This window comes from Anopheles darlingi, chromosome X, assembly GCF_943734745.1.
Source record: "Anopheles darlingi chromosome X, idAnoDarlMG_H_01, whole genome shotgun sequence".
NCBI lineage: Eukaryota > Metazoa > Arthropoda > Insecta > Diptera > Culicidae > Anopheles > Anopheles darlingi.
In genome coordinates, this window is record NC_064873.1 from 11726204 (window position 1) to 11739302 (window position 13099).

At 48.4% G+C, this 13099-nt stretch overlaps 2 protein-coding genes across 4 annotated transcripts in view; both read right to left on the reverse strand.

Moving 5' to 3' along the window:
* Positions 1 to 5018, reverse strand: part of LOC125948434 (otoferlin-like) — a 19037-nt gene extending 14019 nt beyond the window's left edge. For 2 of the 3 annotated variants that reach the window (XM_049674477.1, XM_049674485.1), the window contains exons 1-6: positions 4679 to 4825; positions 1692 to 2140; positions 1544 to 1602; positions 395 to 1449; positions 133 to 316; positions 1 to 5 (exon numbers count right to left, since the gene is read on the reverse strand). The exon at positions 1 to 5 is cut by the window's left edge and continues 58 nt beyond it. In XM_049674477.1, coding sequence (XP_049530434.1) covers positions 1 to 5; positions 133 to 316; positions 395 to 1449; positions 1544 to 1602; positions 1692 to 1770 — 1382 coding nt within the window. In that variant the 5' untranslated portion in view covers positions 1771 to 2140; positions 4679 to 4825. Of the gene's footprint in view, positions 6 to 132; positions 317 to 394; positions 1450 to 1543; positions 1603 to 1691; positions 2141 to 4678; positions 4826 to 4892 lie in introns of those variants that run through there. The other variant, XM_049674494.1, reaches the window with a different exon arrangement.
* A 284-nt stretch (positions 5019 to 5302) lies between these two features.
* Positions 5303 to 8232, reverse strand: LOC125948909 (adenosylhomocysteinase-like). The gene is made up of 3 exons (XM_049675449.1): positions 7910 to 8232; positions 7519 to 7709; positions 5303 to 6756 (listed from the first exon to the last, which is right to left on the reverse strand). The coding sequence occupies exons 1-3, from the start codon at positions 7932 to 7934 to the stop codon at positions 5674 to 5676; spliced, it is 1299 nt and encodes a 432-aa protein (XP_049531406.1). The 5' UTR covers positions 7935 to 8232; the 3' UTR covers positions 5303 to 5673.
* Between the last annotated feature and the right edge of the window lie 4867 nt (positions 8233 to 13099).

A 13099-nucleotide genomic window follows, 5' to 3' on the forward strand; every position in this document is an offset into this window, starting at 1 on the left:
AAGTACTGCGGTCGCATAATTGTTGGGGAAACAGAGAAGAGTTGTGCGTGAGTTGTGTAAGAGTGAGTTAGCGTGGGTGGCTCATTGCGCTCCACACGCGTACTACTTGGCCTACTTGGTATCCACCATTACCTCGTTGTAGTACGGACAGTTGGTACTCTCCTTCACGCTGGTGTACTTCTTCTGGTCGCCTACCTGGATGCAGACGACCGGATCCATGTTGAGGCCGGGCAACTGGCGTGCCTCGATCACCGTCACACACACCTGGAAGTCCTGTGACTTCAGATGATCGTTGCCCTTTGCCAGAGACTTCAGTCTACACACGGAAACGGAAACAGAGAAAAAAGAACGAAAAAGTTATGGGCTAAGATAGCGGGACGCTGACGATGCTTACTTCTTGAGTTTTTCCTTTTTGGCGGTCGCCTCGTCTACATCGTCGTCCGACGCATTCGAGTGGGTACTACCGGTTTGCGAGACATTCTCGTACTCACCACCACCACCAGTCGGGCTAACGATCTTGGCTGTTGCCGTTGTCCGGCGTCGTTGCTGTTGCCTCTCGCCGCTGGCTGTTTCCGCGCTGCTTGGCCGTCCCAGCCCGGCATCGGTGGAAGTGTCGGTGGCCTGCTGGTGACCGCCACTACCCTGATCCCCCTTATCACCTCCGCTGATCAGCGAGCGGCCTTCGTCCTCAGTGCTGCTGGCGTTACTTTCGCGCGACGACTGCCGGGAGCGGCCCAGCCGTATAAAGTTACGCACAGTGCGTAGCGTCACCTTCCGGTCCCGCCTCATACCACCCCCGCTCGTTTCATTGTCCGAGGAGGCCTGATCACTCGAGCGCACCTGCTGGTGCTCCCCTAGATCGGTTGCCCCGGATGACATGACGCGTTTGATCAGGTTGGGTTTGCGACGTCCACCGGCACTGACACCGGTACCGGCACCGGCACCATGGCCGGCCGTCTCATCGCATCCGGACGCGTGCTGCGCTGTTAGGCTTTTCTCCAGGTTCGCAATGTTCTGCTCGATGTTCAGCAGCATCTGCTGATCGTCGACATCGAGCTGATGCTGGTGCTGCTGTTGCTGATGCAAACCGTGCACGACCTGGGCCGAATCGAAGTGGCCCAGCTCATCCTCGGGGCTTTGGTAGCACATGTCGAAGCTGACGTACGCTTCGATCGGCTTGCTGGAAAGGTCGACCAGTCGGTCCTCGACGCGTAGCCGACCCTTTACTTTGAGGCTCTGCATCTGCATCACGAAGCGGCCAATGATCTTGGTGCTGCTGGCGATGGTACCGCGGTGGCCGCTCGTCCCGTTCGAGCCGGTCGCTCCTCCGGACGACGACAGCGAAGAGCCAATGCCGGTCTTCAGCAGTATCTTGGTCGTCTGCTGGCGCAATTCCACCGTGATCGTCTCGGTGTCGTCGGCCGGCCGTGCCAGCGGCCAGATAAAGCTCTTCGGATTGGCAGAGGTAGAGGTAGTAAAGGAAGGAGACTGCTGAGTAAGCGCCCTTACACCTCGTCGGGTGGGGTGGGTTCACTACGCTTACCTGGTTTACTTGGACCAGCTCGGACCCACAGTTGAGCTCGGTCGTCGTGTGCGCAACACCTGCAGCGGAGGAAGACAACGACGACAACGAGAAGATGAAGCGCTGCTAGTACAATAGATTTCCTCCCCCCGGCCAGAGTCATTCTTACCTCGAAATTCTACCCAGCCAAGCAGGTTCGCCTTCGTTTTCGGCAACTGAAACTTATTGATCCGCACCGTCAGCGACATCTTGGCTTGGATTTGCTGGCTGGCTGGCTCGTCCCAAGTCACCGACTCCCCCACCCACTAATTGGGTCCTAATTGTGCTACTGCTGCCGCTTCATCACATCACTGTGCACACACACACACACGCGCGCGCCAGAACAAGCTAGACGCGGTGGATCATTTGATTGGGGTTGTGGGGTAGAAAAATGGACGACGTGGAATGTTGATTGTTGTTGAGAGATTGTCGTACAGCACGTTCGGAACTGTGACACCACTAGGTGGCCATAACTACCACCATTAAAAACGAGTATACACACACACACACACACACACTTGGCCTGAGAGGACAAACACTGGATAGCCGCTCTGCTATGGTCCGATGCGGTCCGGTCTGCTAAAGTAGAAAAAGGGGTAAAAACCAATATTGCTATTATCAAAAGGTATGAAATATTGCCGATTAATTGTATAGCAGATCCAGAAAACAGACCACTTAAGGGACCCAATAAAACATGCCGGGGCCACATTGCATACCTTTTGTCAATACGACAGAGCGCAAGAAGCGGGTTAGTTCGCATTAGTAATCTATAGTCTCTAGTGAGTAATAGCAGGTGTGTTAGTAGCGGTGTCTTAGTTAATAATCTCTGGCCCGGAGTAGATGGCTGCTGTGGATGTTCCGGGTATTGAGCCGCAGCCTCATCATTATCATAGGGATGAAGAAGATGAAATTAAGGCGAATCGAGCTTCATGGTAATGAAACTGGTCGAGACGAGAGGTTTTATCGGCACTGAATAAGCACCACACACACTATCACGACAAAATGCTGGTGATGCAGCATGCAACAGTGGAGTGTGAATGTAACTTGGAGTCAAACAAAGGCATCATACGCATCATCCTTACGCATCGACCTCCCAAAACGACCCCCCTACCCACCTCCCTTCATCACACACCCAATTACCGCTGCCTACACCGCACGATAACTTGGGTCTTGAGGAGCTACTGGTTGGCGCTCCTGGCCAAATGAGGTTAGGCCGGAACAGTCGGAAATTAAGCTATTAGGACGCAAATTTATGGTTCCCGTAAAGACATCCTAAAGACCCTCTCTCTCTCTCTCTCTCTCTCTCTCTCTCTCTCTCTCTCTTCTCTCTCTCTCTCTCTCTCTCTCTCTCTCTCTCTCTCTCTCTCTCTCTCTCTCTCTCTCTCTCTCTCTCTCTCTCTGTCTCTCGCGATTTTGCCAGGGAGCTGGCACCCTGCGGATCGAAGAATGTCCTGCTTGCCAACAGTGCCTGTTGGTGGTGACGTTGGAGAAGCGCCTTTTTTTGCGAAAGTACACACACGGGCGCACACACACAACACACACACGCACCCTTACGGAAGGATTGCGGAGAAATATGCAAGGGAGGAATCGGCCAGTACAAGTAAAGGTGCGTTTTTCGACCATCATCATCAGCAGCAGTACCACCACCTCCACCTTAATTTCTTCACTTTACTACACCAGTTTGCCAGTTAATGCTATTGATTGGTTGGGTGACTGCTGTTGATGCCATGGTCCTGGCGGCGGGGGTCACACCCCTCCTTTTCTTGCAAACACGCCTAACCCTACCATGGTTGCCATCTCTCACTCGCTCTCTCTGAGAGGAAGAGAGAGAGCTCTCTTTTAACGTCGGATGCTAACTCGCCGGCTCGCATTAGCATTTCACAATGGCGTCTCGCGTGGAATCTCCCTAAAATCGATTCGCTCGTCCCCGACCTCGTCACTTGGGCACGCACGCACGCATCGCCGGAAGTACGGTCGACGGTAGCTGACGAAAGGTGGCTTGCGCTTAAGTGCGAGAGAAGAAAAGGGAGTAAGATAGATGCATAGAAAGAGAGAGCTGGAGGTAGTTGGTGGTAGTGATGGTGGCGTTCATGCCGTGTGGTCCAGGCAGGTGACAGGAAACGGGCGGTCGCTTGTTGAATTGCCACTGTTTGTGTGCGACCGGTTTCGGTGCGCGTGGCATGGGGCGGTGAAGGATAGAGGAATACAAGGGTACCCTTTTCAATCCTGACATTAGCACATCCCTTGAGCAGAAAGACTTTTGATGGAAATGGTACACAGTGTCGCTAGGAGTGAGCTAGGAGTGGAGTAGTTGGAGGGAGAGTGGTGGGGTTGAGACAGAGTATCTCTAATTGGGCGAAGGGCTACTGCGGTACTCAATCAAAGCTCCCTCCTAACGTCGCCAAAAGGACCCCAATAGCAGTAGGTCGCAGGAGGAGCGGCTAGCTTAGGTTGAACGAGGTAAGAATTGAGCACAGCTTCGGCCCGCTGAAAGGTTACACACACACACACACACACACACTCGAAAGAGGTATACCGCGAAGGGAAGTGTAACGAGAGCCAAGCGAATGCTTTACCGGGTGGTAGTCCCACACTGAGGAGGAGGAGGAGGAGAAGGAGGAGGAGGAGGAGGAGAAGGAGGAGGAGGAGGAGGAGGAGGAGGACGAGGAGGAGGAGGAGGAGGAGGAGGAGGAGGAAGAGGAGGAGGAAGAGGAGGAGGAGGAGAAGAAGGAGGAGAAGAAGAAGGAGGAGGAGGAGGAAGGTATGTTTCTTCCGAGCAGCAGGTGGACTCCTCTGGTGCTGGTGTTACTGTGGTGCTTGTTGCGCATATTGGGCGCGAGCGCACGCGCGCACCCCCCTTTTTCCGCTTCGTCCAAGAACTTCCTGAAGTCCTTGTCCCCCCCACCAATCTCTCCCTCTTCTCCAATGCGAGCTGTAACGGTCAATTGGTCGTCACTACACTCGAGTAGGTCATCGCCGGTCTGGGTCCTGCTCCTCCTCTTCCTCAGCTCATCCTTTGCCCTCTATTGCTACTGTTGCTGTTGGCACTGGTGCGCATGACGTGGTGACGCTGGTGACGCGTTGATGGCGGGCAAACTCGAGCGTTGGGGCACAAACCTGCACGCCAGAAGGCTTTGGGTCCGAGCGATTCGCGCGATCCGCGCGGGAACACGAACACTGAACACCGAGAATAGCGACGTAGGCTGGAGATGATGTTTGGCGATAAAGGCCGTCCTCCGTACGTGCGTTCCGTCGGACGCCCAGCTCACGACTGACGACAATACACCGACGAGCGTGACAATACAGCAGCACGCTGATGCCCGGTACTTACCGTCCGGTGCCAAGCCATGCCCACCATTGCGTCGGCTCGTTCTCGGCCCTTATCGGAAGGAAAGTTCGCGGTGGTGTTCCTATACGCTGCTTCCGTATCGTCGATTTTTTCGCATTTCGCGTGAGCTTGAGCGGAAGTTGCGCTGCTATGCCAGATTTTTGTCGAAGGAGAGGGGCGGAAAGGAGGGGGGTGACAGCCGATATATGATTCAGAAATGGCTCCGGTTGACCATTGGGTATGACGTCCATGGAATTGGGTATGATTGGGTATGTGGGACCATGGAATGTGAGGATTGCGGTTAGCAAGCACTGCGAGCTCTAGCACCACGGACAAGAATCTGAGGATTGCGGTTAGCAAGCACTGCGAGCTCTAGCACCACGGACAAGAATCACTTGACCCAACGCACGCGATTCGACATTCATCGTTCCACAACTGTTTAGATACGTTTATTAATATACAATTCTTCTCCTCGCACATTTGTCTACTTTAGTGTGCTTTTCGACAAAAACAGAATCAGACATTGGCCGCATTGATATTGGCATTTTCATGATGAAAAAAAATCTAGCAAGGCATCAACATTCGGCTTCCTTGACCCTTCCTTTCTTGTGTGTTATTGCTCCGTTTCAGTTTATGGACCAGACATCTCCATCATGTACGTACGCGTGAGGTATAACGTGCTCCTATCAAAAACCACCCGAATCGTATTTTTAGTTTTCTTTTTTCTGTTATTTCGATTTCGCTTGCAATGAGGGAGCCCGCTTGCTCTACGCATACGGCAACACTAGTAGCGATAGTGATCCGGTTTGTACGGGCCGCCTACTGGCAGGTTCAAATATTCGGCTTGCTTCGGACTGAGCTTAGTGAGCTTAACACCCAACTTGTCCAGGTGAAGCGCGGCCACCTCCTCGTCCAGCTTTTTCGGCAGCACGTGCACACCGATCGGGTACTTGTCTGGGTTGGTCCAGAGCTCAATCTGGGCAAGTACCTGGTTGGTGAACGAGTTTGACATGACGAAGCTAGAGTGACCCATGGCGCAGCCCAGATTCACCAGGCGACCTTCGGCCAGCAGGATGATGTGCCGACCGTTCGACAAGAGATAGCGATCAACCTGCGGCTTGATGTTCACCTTTTCCGTTGCCGTTTTTTCGAGGAATTCCACGTTGACTTCGCAGTCGAAGTGACCAATGTTGCACACGATTGAGTCGTCCGGCATGTTGAGAAAATGCTCGCCCATGATGATATCGGTGCAGCCGGTGGTGGTGACGTAGATCTGCGCCTCTTTGCTCGCTTCTTCCATCGTGGTCACCTGGAAGCCCTCCATTGCCGCCTGCAGTGCATTGATGGGGTCGATCTCGGTGACGAGGACACGTCCGCCGGAACCGCGGAGGGCCTGGGCACACCCCTTCCCGACATCGCCGTATCCCGCTACCACGCACACCTTGCCGGCGATCATGACATCGGTAGCCCGCTTGATACCGTCCAACAGCGACTCGCGACATCCGTACAGGTTGTCGAACTTGCTCTTTGTCACTGAATCATTCACGTTGATCGCCGGCATGCCGAGACGACCTTCGCGGAACATCTTGTACAAATTGTGAACACCGGTCGTCGTTTCTTCGCTGACGCCCTGGATTTTCTTCAACAGGTCTGCGTGCTCGGCGTGTACTAGGTTCGTCAGATCGCCACCATCGTCTAGGATCATGTTGAGAGGCTCGCCATCGGGAAAGATGAGCGTCTGGCGGATGCACCACAGGTACTCTTCGTCCGTTTCACCCTTCCACGCGTACACGGGCACGCCGGCCTTCGCCATTGCGGCGGCCGCGTGGTCCTGCGTACTGAAGATGTTACAGCTACTCCATTGTACCTGTGTGACGAAAATTAGAAAAAGCATCGCAGAGTTAGTATGTCTCATTGGCAAAATATTGGAAATTGGATATGGGTTACATGACCAAACCGGCATCGAGGTGATGAGTTCCAAGATGGACTCATCAAGGTTTCATGCAATTCGGTCGCATACGAATGTTATATTGAATGATACTAGCGAATGTTATATTGAAGTAACAGTCCCGAATAATTTGTACCCTTCGCTACATCATCCGCAGCCGTGGGTTCGTCAGATTAAGGTGCCTATATGTCGCCTATAGACGAAAATGAACAAAATGATCATATCGCCTCAATGGACGACTAAATATAACAACAACACGCATCGTATCGGCCAGCAACTCATGGCTGGCATTTTGATGCTATCGCAGAATGTTCTGACGTCTAGCTGCCGCTCGGGATGATTGTGTTTTTTTTTGGTGGAGGGGGGGGGGGACAAAGCTGTTCTGGCTAATCAGTAGTCCGTGGGTCACAAATGCCAAAGGCTATCTGCACTTCCGCGTATGAGGATCGGAATGAGATTTTATGTTTAGTTGATGCCCTTTGTAGCAGAAGCTACAGAAGGTACGTTCAACTCGTTACCGTGACTGAACTGACCGTGAAACTAGCCCCTCCGGCAAATCCCATCCTGAGATAGCCGATTCACTATTGGTTTACTCTATTGGTACGAAGCTCACTATGGGGTTTGCCCGCGGAGAGTTGTTCCCATGCAGTACTCTAGATCGACCGATTGCAGTAATCATACCTCTGCACCCAACTCGATGAGTGTTTCGATCAGCACCGCGGTTTGGATGGTCATGTGCAGGCAACCAGCGATGCGGGCACCCTTCAAAATCTTCGCTGGACCATACTTTTGCCGGCAAGCCATTAGACCGGGCATCTCATTCTCGGCCAGAATGATTTCCTTGCGCCCAAATTCCGCCAACGAAATATCAGCTGCGGGTGGAAAACACAGACGTACATCAGTTAATGCAAGAATAGAACTAACGGGCAGAGTTTTTTGTTCAAACAGTCGGGCCGTGGCCCGGACTTTATTTTCATCAACATCCCAGCCCTAGATTTCTCGTTCTCAGCACCTGGGAGATTTACATGCTTGCTTCCCAGGGGCCGTATGGACGGCCAAGCATAATACATACCAATTTTGTATGCTGGTTTGGACATCGTATTTGCTTTAGACAGTTGATAGCTACCCAACTTAGAAGTACAGCAGCCTTGGATCTGACACTTTCTATGTTCAACTGCGATGGACACTGGTGAGAACGTCGTTGAACTGGTCCCGATCGTTGTCACACGACGATGCAGTGGTTTCAAGTGCACGTGCTTCCTGATTGCTGATGGTTAGACGAATGTTGTCCTGTCTTGACTTGCGCCAAATCGAGAGTCTCGCGACGGTTCAACCGGCGAAAATGACTCCCTGCTGTCAGTTGTTGGTGAACCGATGCGACGCCGGATACAACAGCCGGAATGATAGTCGTAAAACGACCGCTACCGCCGGTTCATCCATAGATTCACGCCTATCCTCTCTTTTGTCCTGCTCGGTGGGGCTCGATTTCAGTTGCGTCGCACGCAGAGGGATAGCTCGGCACAGGAAAATGTTCATTTGGCTGTGTCAAACGGGTTATCTCCTCTACACATTCTGTGTTACAGACATGACCGTATGTTTAACTCGGTGTCAAGATTATCTGGTAAAATGCTGAAATAGCCCCCCCCCCCCCCCCACAAGATCAGTGACCGAAAAAATCGCTAATTCAAACTTTCTGATAAACAAACTTTAATAAAAATATGTGGAAACGTAAAGAAATGCCCGGGTGGAGGGGGTAGGGGAGGAGAGAGGATAAATTATATTTAAGCTGCTTTCACATCGAGCGCGTTTTTAAAAACGCCAAAGTTGGCGTTTTTTGACGCAAAAGCTTAATTTGTTGTTCACACCTAGATTGCGCGAAGACCGATTTAAAATACACGAAAACCACCATCGTATCACTACCGATACCTTAGCAAATCATGATAAATGGTTTAATCTTCACGCAAAACAGTTATTACCCCGATTTCAACACATTCCTGCCAAAACAAATTGCAAAACCAAAGGGTAACGCTGGCTTGCTTGCGTAGCCTGCTACAGTCGGCTCAGAACCTGCCAGAATCTGTAGATTTTTACAGATCCGAAAAAAAAACGCCAACTTTTAAGCTCTTCAAAAGCTCCAAAAAATAGCTTTCGGTGCGTTGCGTGAACACTTCCATATATTTTGATGTGATACAACCGTGTTTTCTGCGTCAAAAAACCTGCTGCGTCTATTACTGGCGTCTAAACGCGCTCGATGTGAAAGCAGCTTTAGGTGCCTATTCCCGTCAGGCGTTACTTGACGCCTCAGTCGTGTTCAACGATTTTTTTAGGTTCGTCCAAGGTACTTTAAATAGACAGGTAGCTTTATGCAGAACAAATCCTCGATCGTATTTTAGAAAAAACTTCAGAGTTTGACATTCATGGGATTGTGGGATGTTTACTTCGGGAACGCTCTTTTCGGAGCTGTTTTCGCTTTTCTGTGGTATTACGACAGTTCAAATTCACGAAAAGTGGCACGAAAGTTGAAGTTTATGCAAATATTCCCAAAATTCTTTCAATAGTTTCAATATGGTATCGGTCCGTAGGTCTTGCCACCCGGCCTAGAACAAAAGCTAGCTAGCGTTCCTGGACCGTGCTCACTCGCTGTTAAACATACCTCGGTCGCTCGAATGATCTTAAATAGAGAGATGAATCATTTAAACATCCGAAAAAGAGTGAAATCAGGTACTTTCCTTGATAAAACCACCAAACTTGCCCATATCTTCTTCTTCTTCTTCTTGAAACTCACGTGGTTTTGTTGATAAAAGCGCCCTGCTATGAATGTCAAACAAATTCAAAATGGTGACCTGTCAAAGTGGTTAAGAAGCTACCTGTCTTTTTAAAGTACCTTGGTGGGATGTTTATTTCGGGAACCCTCTTTTCGGAGCTGTTTTCGCTTTTCTGTGGTATTACGACAGTTCAAATTCACGAAAAGTGGCACGAAAGTTAAAGTTTATGCAAATATTCTCAAAATTCTTCCTAGTGTTTCAATATGGTATCGGTCCGTAGGTCTTGCCACCCGGCCTAGAACAAGAGCTAGCTAGCGTTCCTGGACCGTGCTCACTCGCTGTAAAACACAACTCGGTCGCTCGAATGATCTTAAATAGAGAGATGAATCATTTAAACATTCGAAAAAGAGTGAAATCAGGTACTTTCCCAGAAAAAACCACCAAACTTGCCCACATCTTCTTCTTCTTCTTCTTCTTCTTGAAACTCACGTGGTTTTGTTGATAAAAAGCGCCCTGCTATGAATGTCAAACAAATTGAAAATGGTGACCTGTCAAAGCGGTTAAGAAGCTACCTGTCTTTTTAAAGTACCTTGCCTTCGCTTCAATTTGTTTGACATTCATAGCAGGGCGCTTTTATCAACAAAACCACGTGAGTTTCAAGAAGAAGAAGAAGAAGATGTGGGCAAGTTTGGTGGTTTTATCAGGGAAAGTACTTGATTTCACTCTTTTTCGAATGTTTAAATGATTCATCTCTCGATTTAAGATCATTCGAGCGACCGAGTTGTGTTTTACAGCGAGTGAGCACGGTCCAGGAACGCTAGCTAGCTCTTGTTCTAGGCCGGGTGGCAAGACCTACGGACCGATACCATATTGAAACACTAGGAAGAATTTTGAGAATATTTGCATAAACTTTAACTTTCGTGCCACTTTTCGTGAATTTGAACTGTCGTAATACCACAGAAAAGCGAAAACACCTCCGAAAAGAGCGTTCCCGAAGTAAACATCCCACCAAGGTACTTTAAAAAGACAGGTAGCTTCTTAACCACTTTGACAGGTCACCATTTTCAATTTGTTTGACATTCATAGCAGGGCGCTTTTATCAACAAAACCACGTGAGTTTCAAGAAGAAGAAGAAGAAGATGTGGGCAAGTTTGGTGGTTTTTTCTGGGAAAGTACCTGATTTCACTCTTTTTCGAATGTTTAAATGATTCATCTCTCTATTTAAGATCATTCGAGCGACCGAGTTGTGTTTTACAGCGAGTGAGCACGGTCCAGGAAAGCTAGCTAGCTCTTGTTCTAGGCCGGGTGGCAAGACCTACGGACCGATACCATATTGAAACACTAGGAAGAATTTTGAGAATATTTGCATAAACTTTAACTTTCGTGCCACTTTTCGTGAATTTGAACTGTCGTAATACCACAGAAAAGCGAAAACACCTCCGAAAAGAGCGTTCCCGAACAAGGTACTTTAAAAAGACAGGTAGCTTTATCCAGAACAAATCCCCGATCGTATTTTAGAAAAAATTTCAGAGTTTGACATTCACGGAATGGTGGGATGTTTACTTCGGGAACGCTTTTTTCGGAGCTGTTTTCGCTTTTCTGTGGTATTACGACAGTTCAAATTCACGAAAAGTGGTACGAAAGTTAAAGTTTATGCAAATATTCTCAAAATTCTTCCTAGTGTTTCAATATGGTATCGGTCCGTAGGTCTTGCCACCCGGCCTAGAACAAGAGCTAGCTAGCGTTCCTGGACCGTGCTCACTCGCTGTTAAACATAACTCGGTCGCTCGAATGATCTTAAATAGAGAGATGAATCATTTAAACATCCGAAAAAGAGTGAAATCAGGTACTTTCCTTGATAAAACCACCAAACTTGCCCATATCTTCTTCTTCTTCTTCTTGAAACTCACGTGGTTTTGTTGATAAAAGCGCCCTGCTATGAATGTCAAACAAATTCAAAATGGTGACCTGTCAAAGCGGTTAAGAAGCTACCTGTCTTTTTAAAGTACCTTGGCCTTGATCCCACCATCCCGTGAATGTCAAACTCTGAAGTTTTTTCTAAAATACGATCGGGGATTTCTTCTGCATAAAGCTACCTGTCTTTTTAAAGTACCTTGGTAAAAACCTGAAAATTTATATCGAAATGTCAAACGTATTGTTTTCATCTGTGTTTTGGCCGCTGAAGTTGATTTCCGAATAAATTTTGCAGTTTTTAACGATTTTGTTGCTGTTGCTGTTATATTTATATTAAAAATGCAAAAACAATATGAAAAGAACCTACATTTTCGTAAATAAAGCGTTCGATAGCGTCAAGGGTTCAGCGAAAAAGTCCGCGGACGTATAAAAGTTTGACAGTGTGTAAGGGTTAAGCGAAACCGTTTTGGCATTAATTTTTTCGTTTGCGCTAGGGTTTTCGCCCCGTCTGGCATCGCCTATTTACGAAAATGTAGGTTCTTTTCGTATTGTTTTTGCATTTTTAATATAAATATAACAGCAACAGCAACAAAATCGTTAAAAACTGCAAAATTTATTCGGAAATCAACTTCAGCGGCCAAAACACAGATGAAAACAATACGTTTGACATTTCGGCATAAATTTTCGGGGTTTTACGCCTGCCACACGAAGCGAAAACATTTTGGCGTTAATGTGCAAATTTGCGCGCAAATTTTCGCTCCGTGTGGCAGCATCTATTTGCGCTAGAGTTTTCGCCCCGTCTGGGACCGCCTAATAACTCGCCGTGAGTGCGGGGCCTATTTCAGTCGTTAACCCTTTATTTTTACCGCCCGACTTACTCAAGCGCCGCCGTTAGCACCGCCTGTAGAGTCCACGACAGATACCATAAGATGCTGCCACACGGAGCGAAAATTTGCGCGCAAATTTGCACATTAATGCCAAAATGTTTTCGCTTCGTGTGGCAGGGGTAAAAACCCGAAAATTTATGCCGAAATGTCAAACGTATTGTTTTCATCTGTGTTTTGGCCGCTGAAGTTGATTTCCGAATAAATTTTGCAGTTTTTAACGATTTTGTTGCTGTTGCTGTTATATTTATATTAAAAATGCAAAAACAATACGAAAAGAACCTACATTTTCGTAAATAAAGCGTTCGATAGCGTCAAGGGTTCAGCGGAAAAGTCCGCGGACGTATAAAAATTTGACAGTGTATAAGGGTTAAGCGAAAAGCCGTGGCCACACGGGGCGAAAACTCTAGCGCAAACGAAAAAATTAATGCCAAAACATTTACGCTTGCCGTTTACATGCTGTCGAACGATTATAGGTCCGTGGAGCGTAAAACCTAGAGTAAAAGCTGTTTGCAAACGGAAGGGCTCGCAATATGTTCTATTTGTGGTTTACATTGATAGATAGTGATCATTGCTAGTGTGTTCAATCCTTTTCTTCCACAAAACGATTTTAATTTCCTCAACCCGGCCACGTAAACATATCGAAGCGTAAACGATTTGGCATTAATTTGTAAATTTGCGCGCAAATTTTCGCTCCGT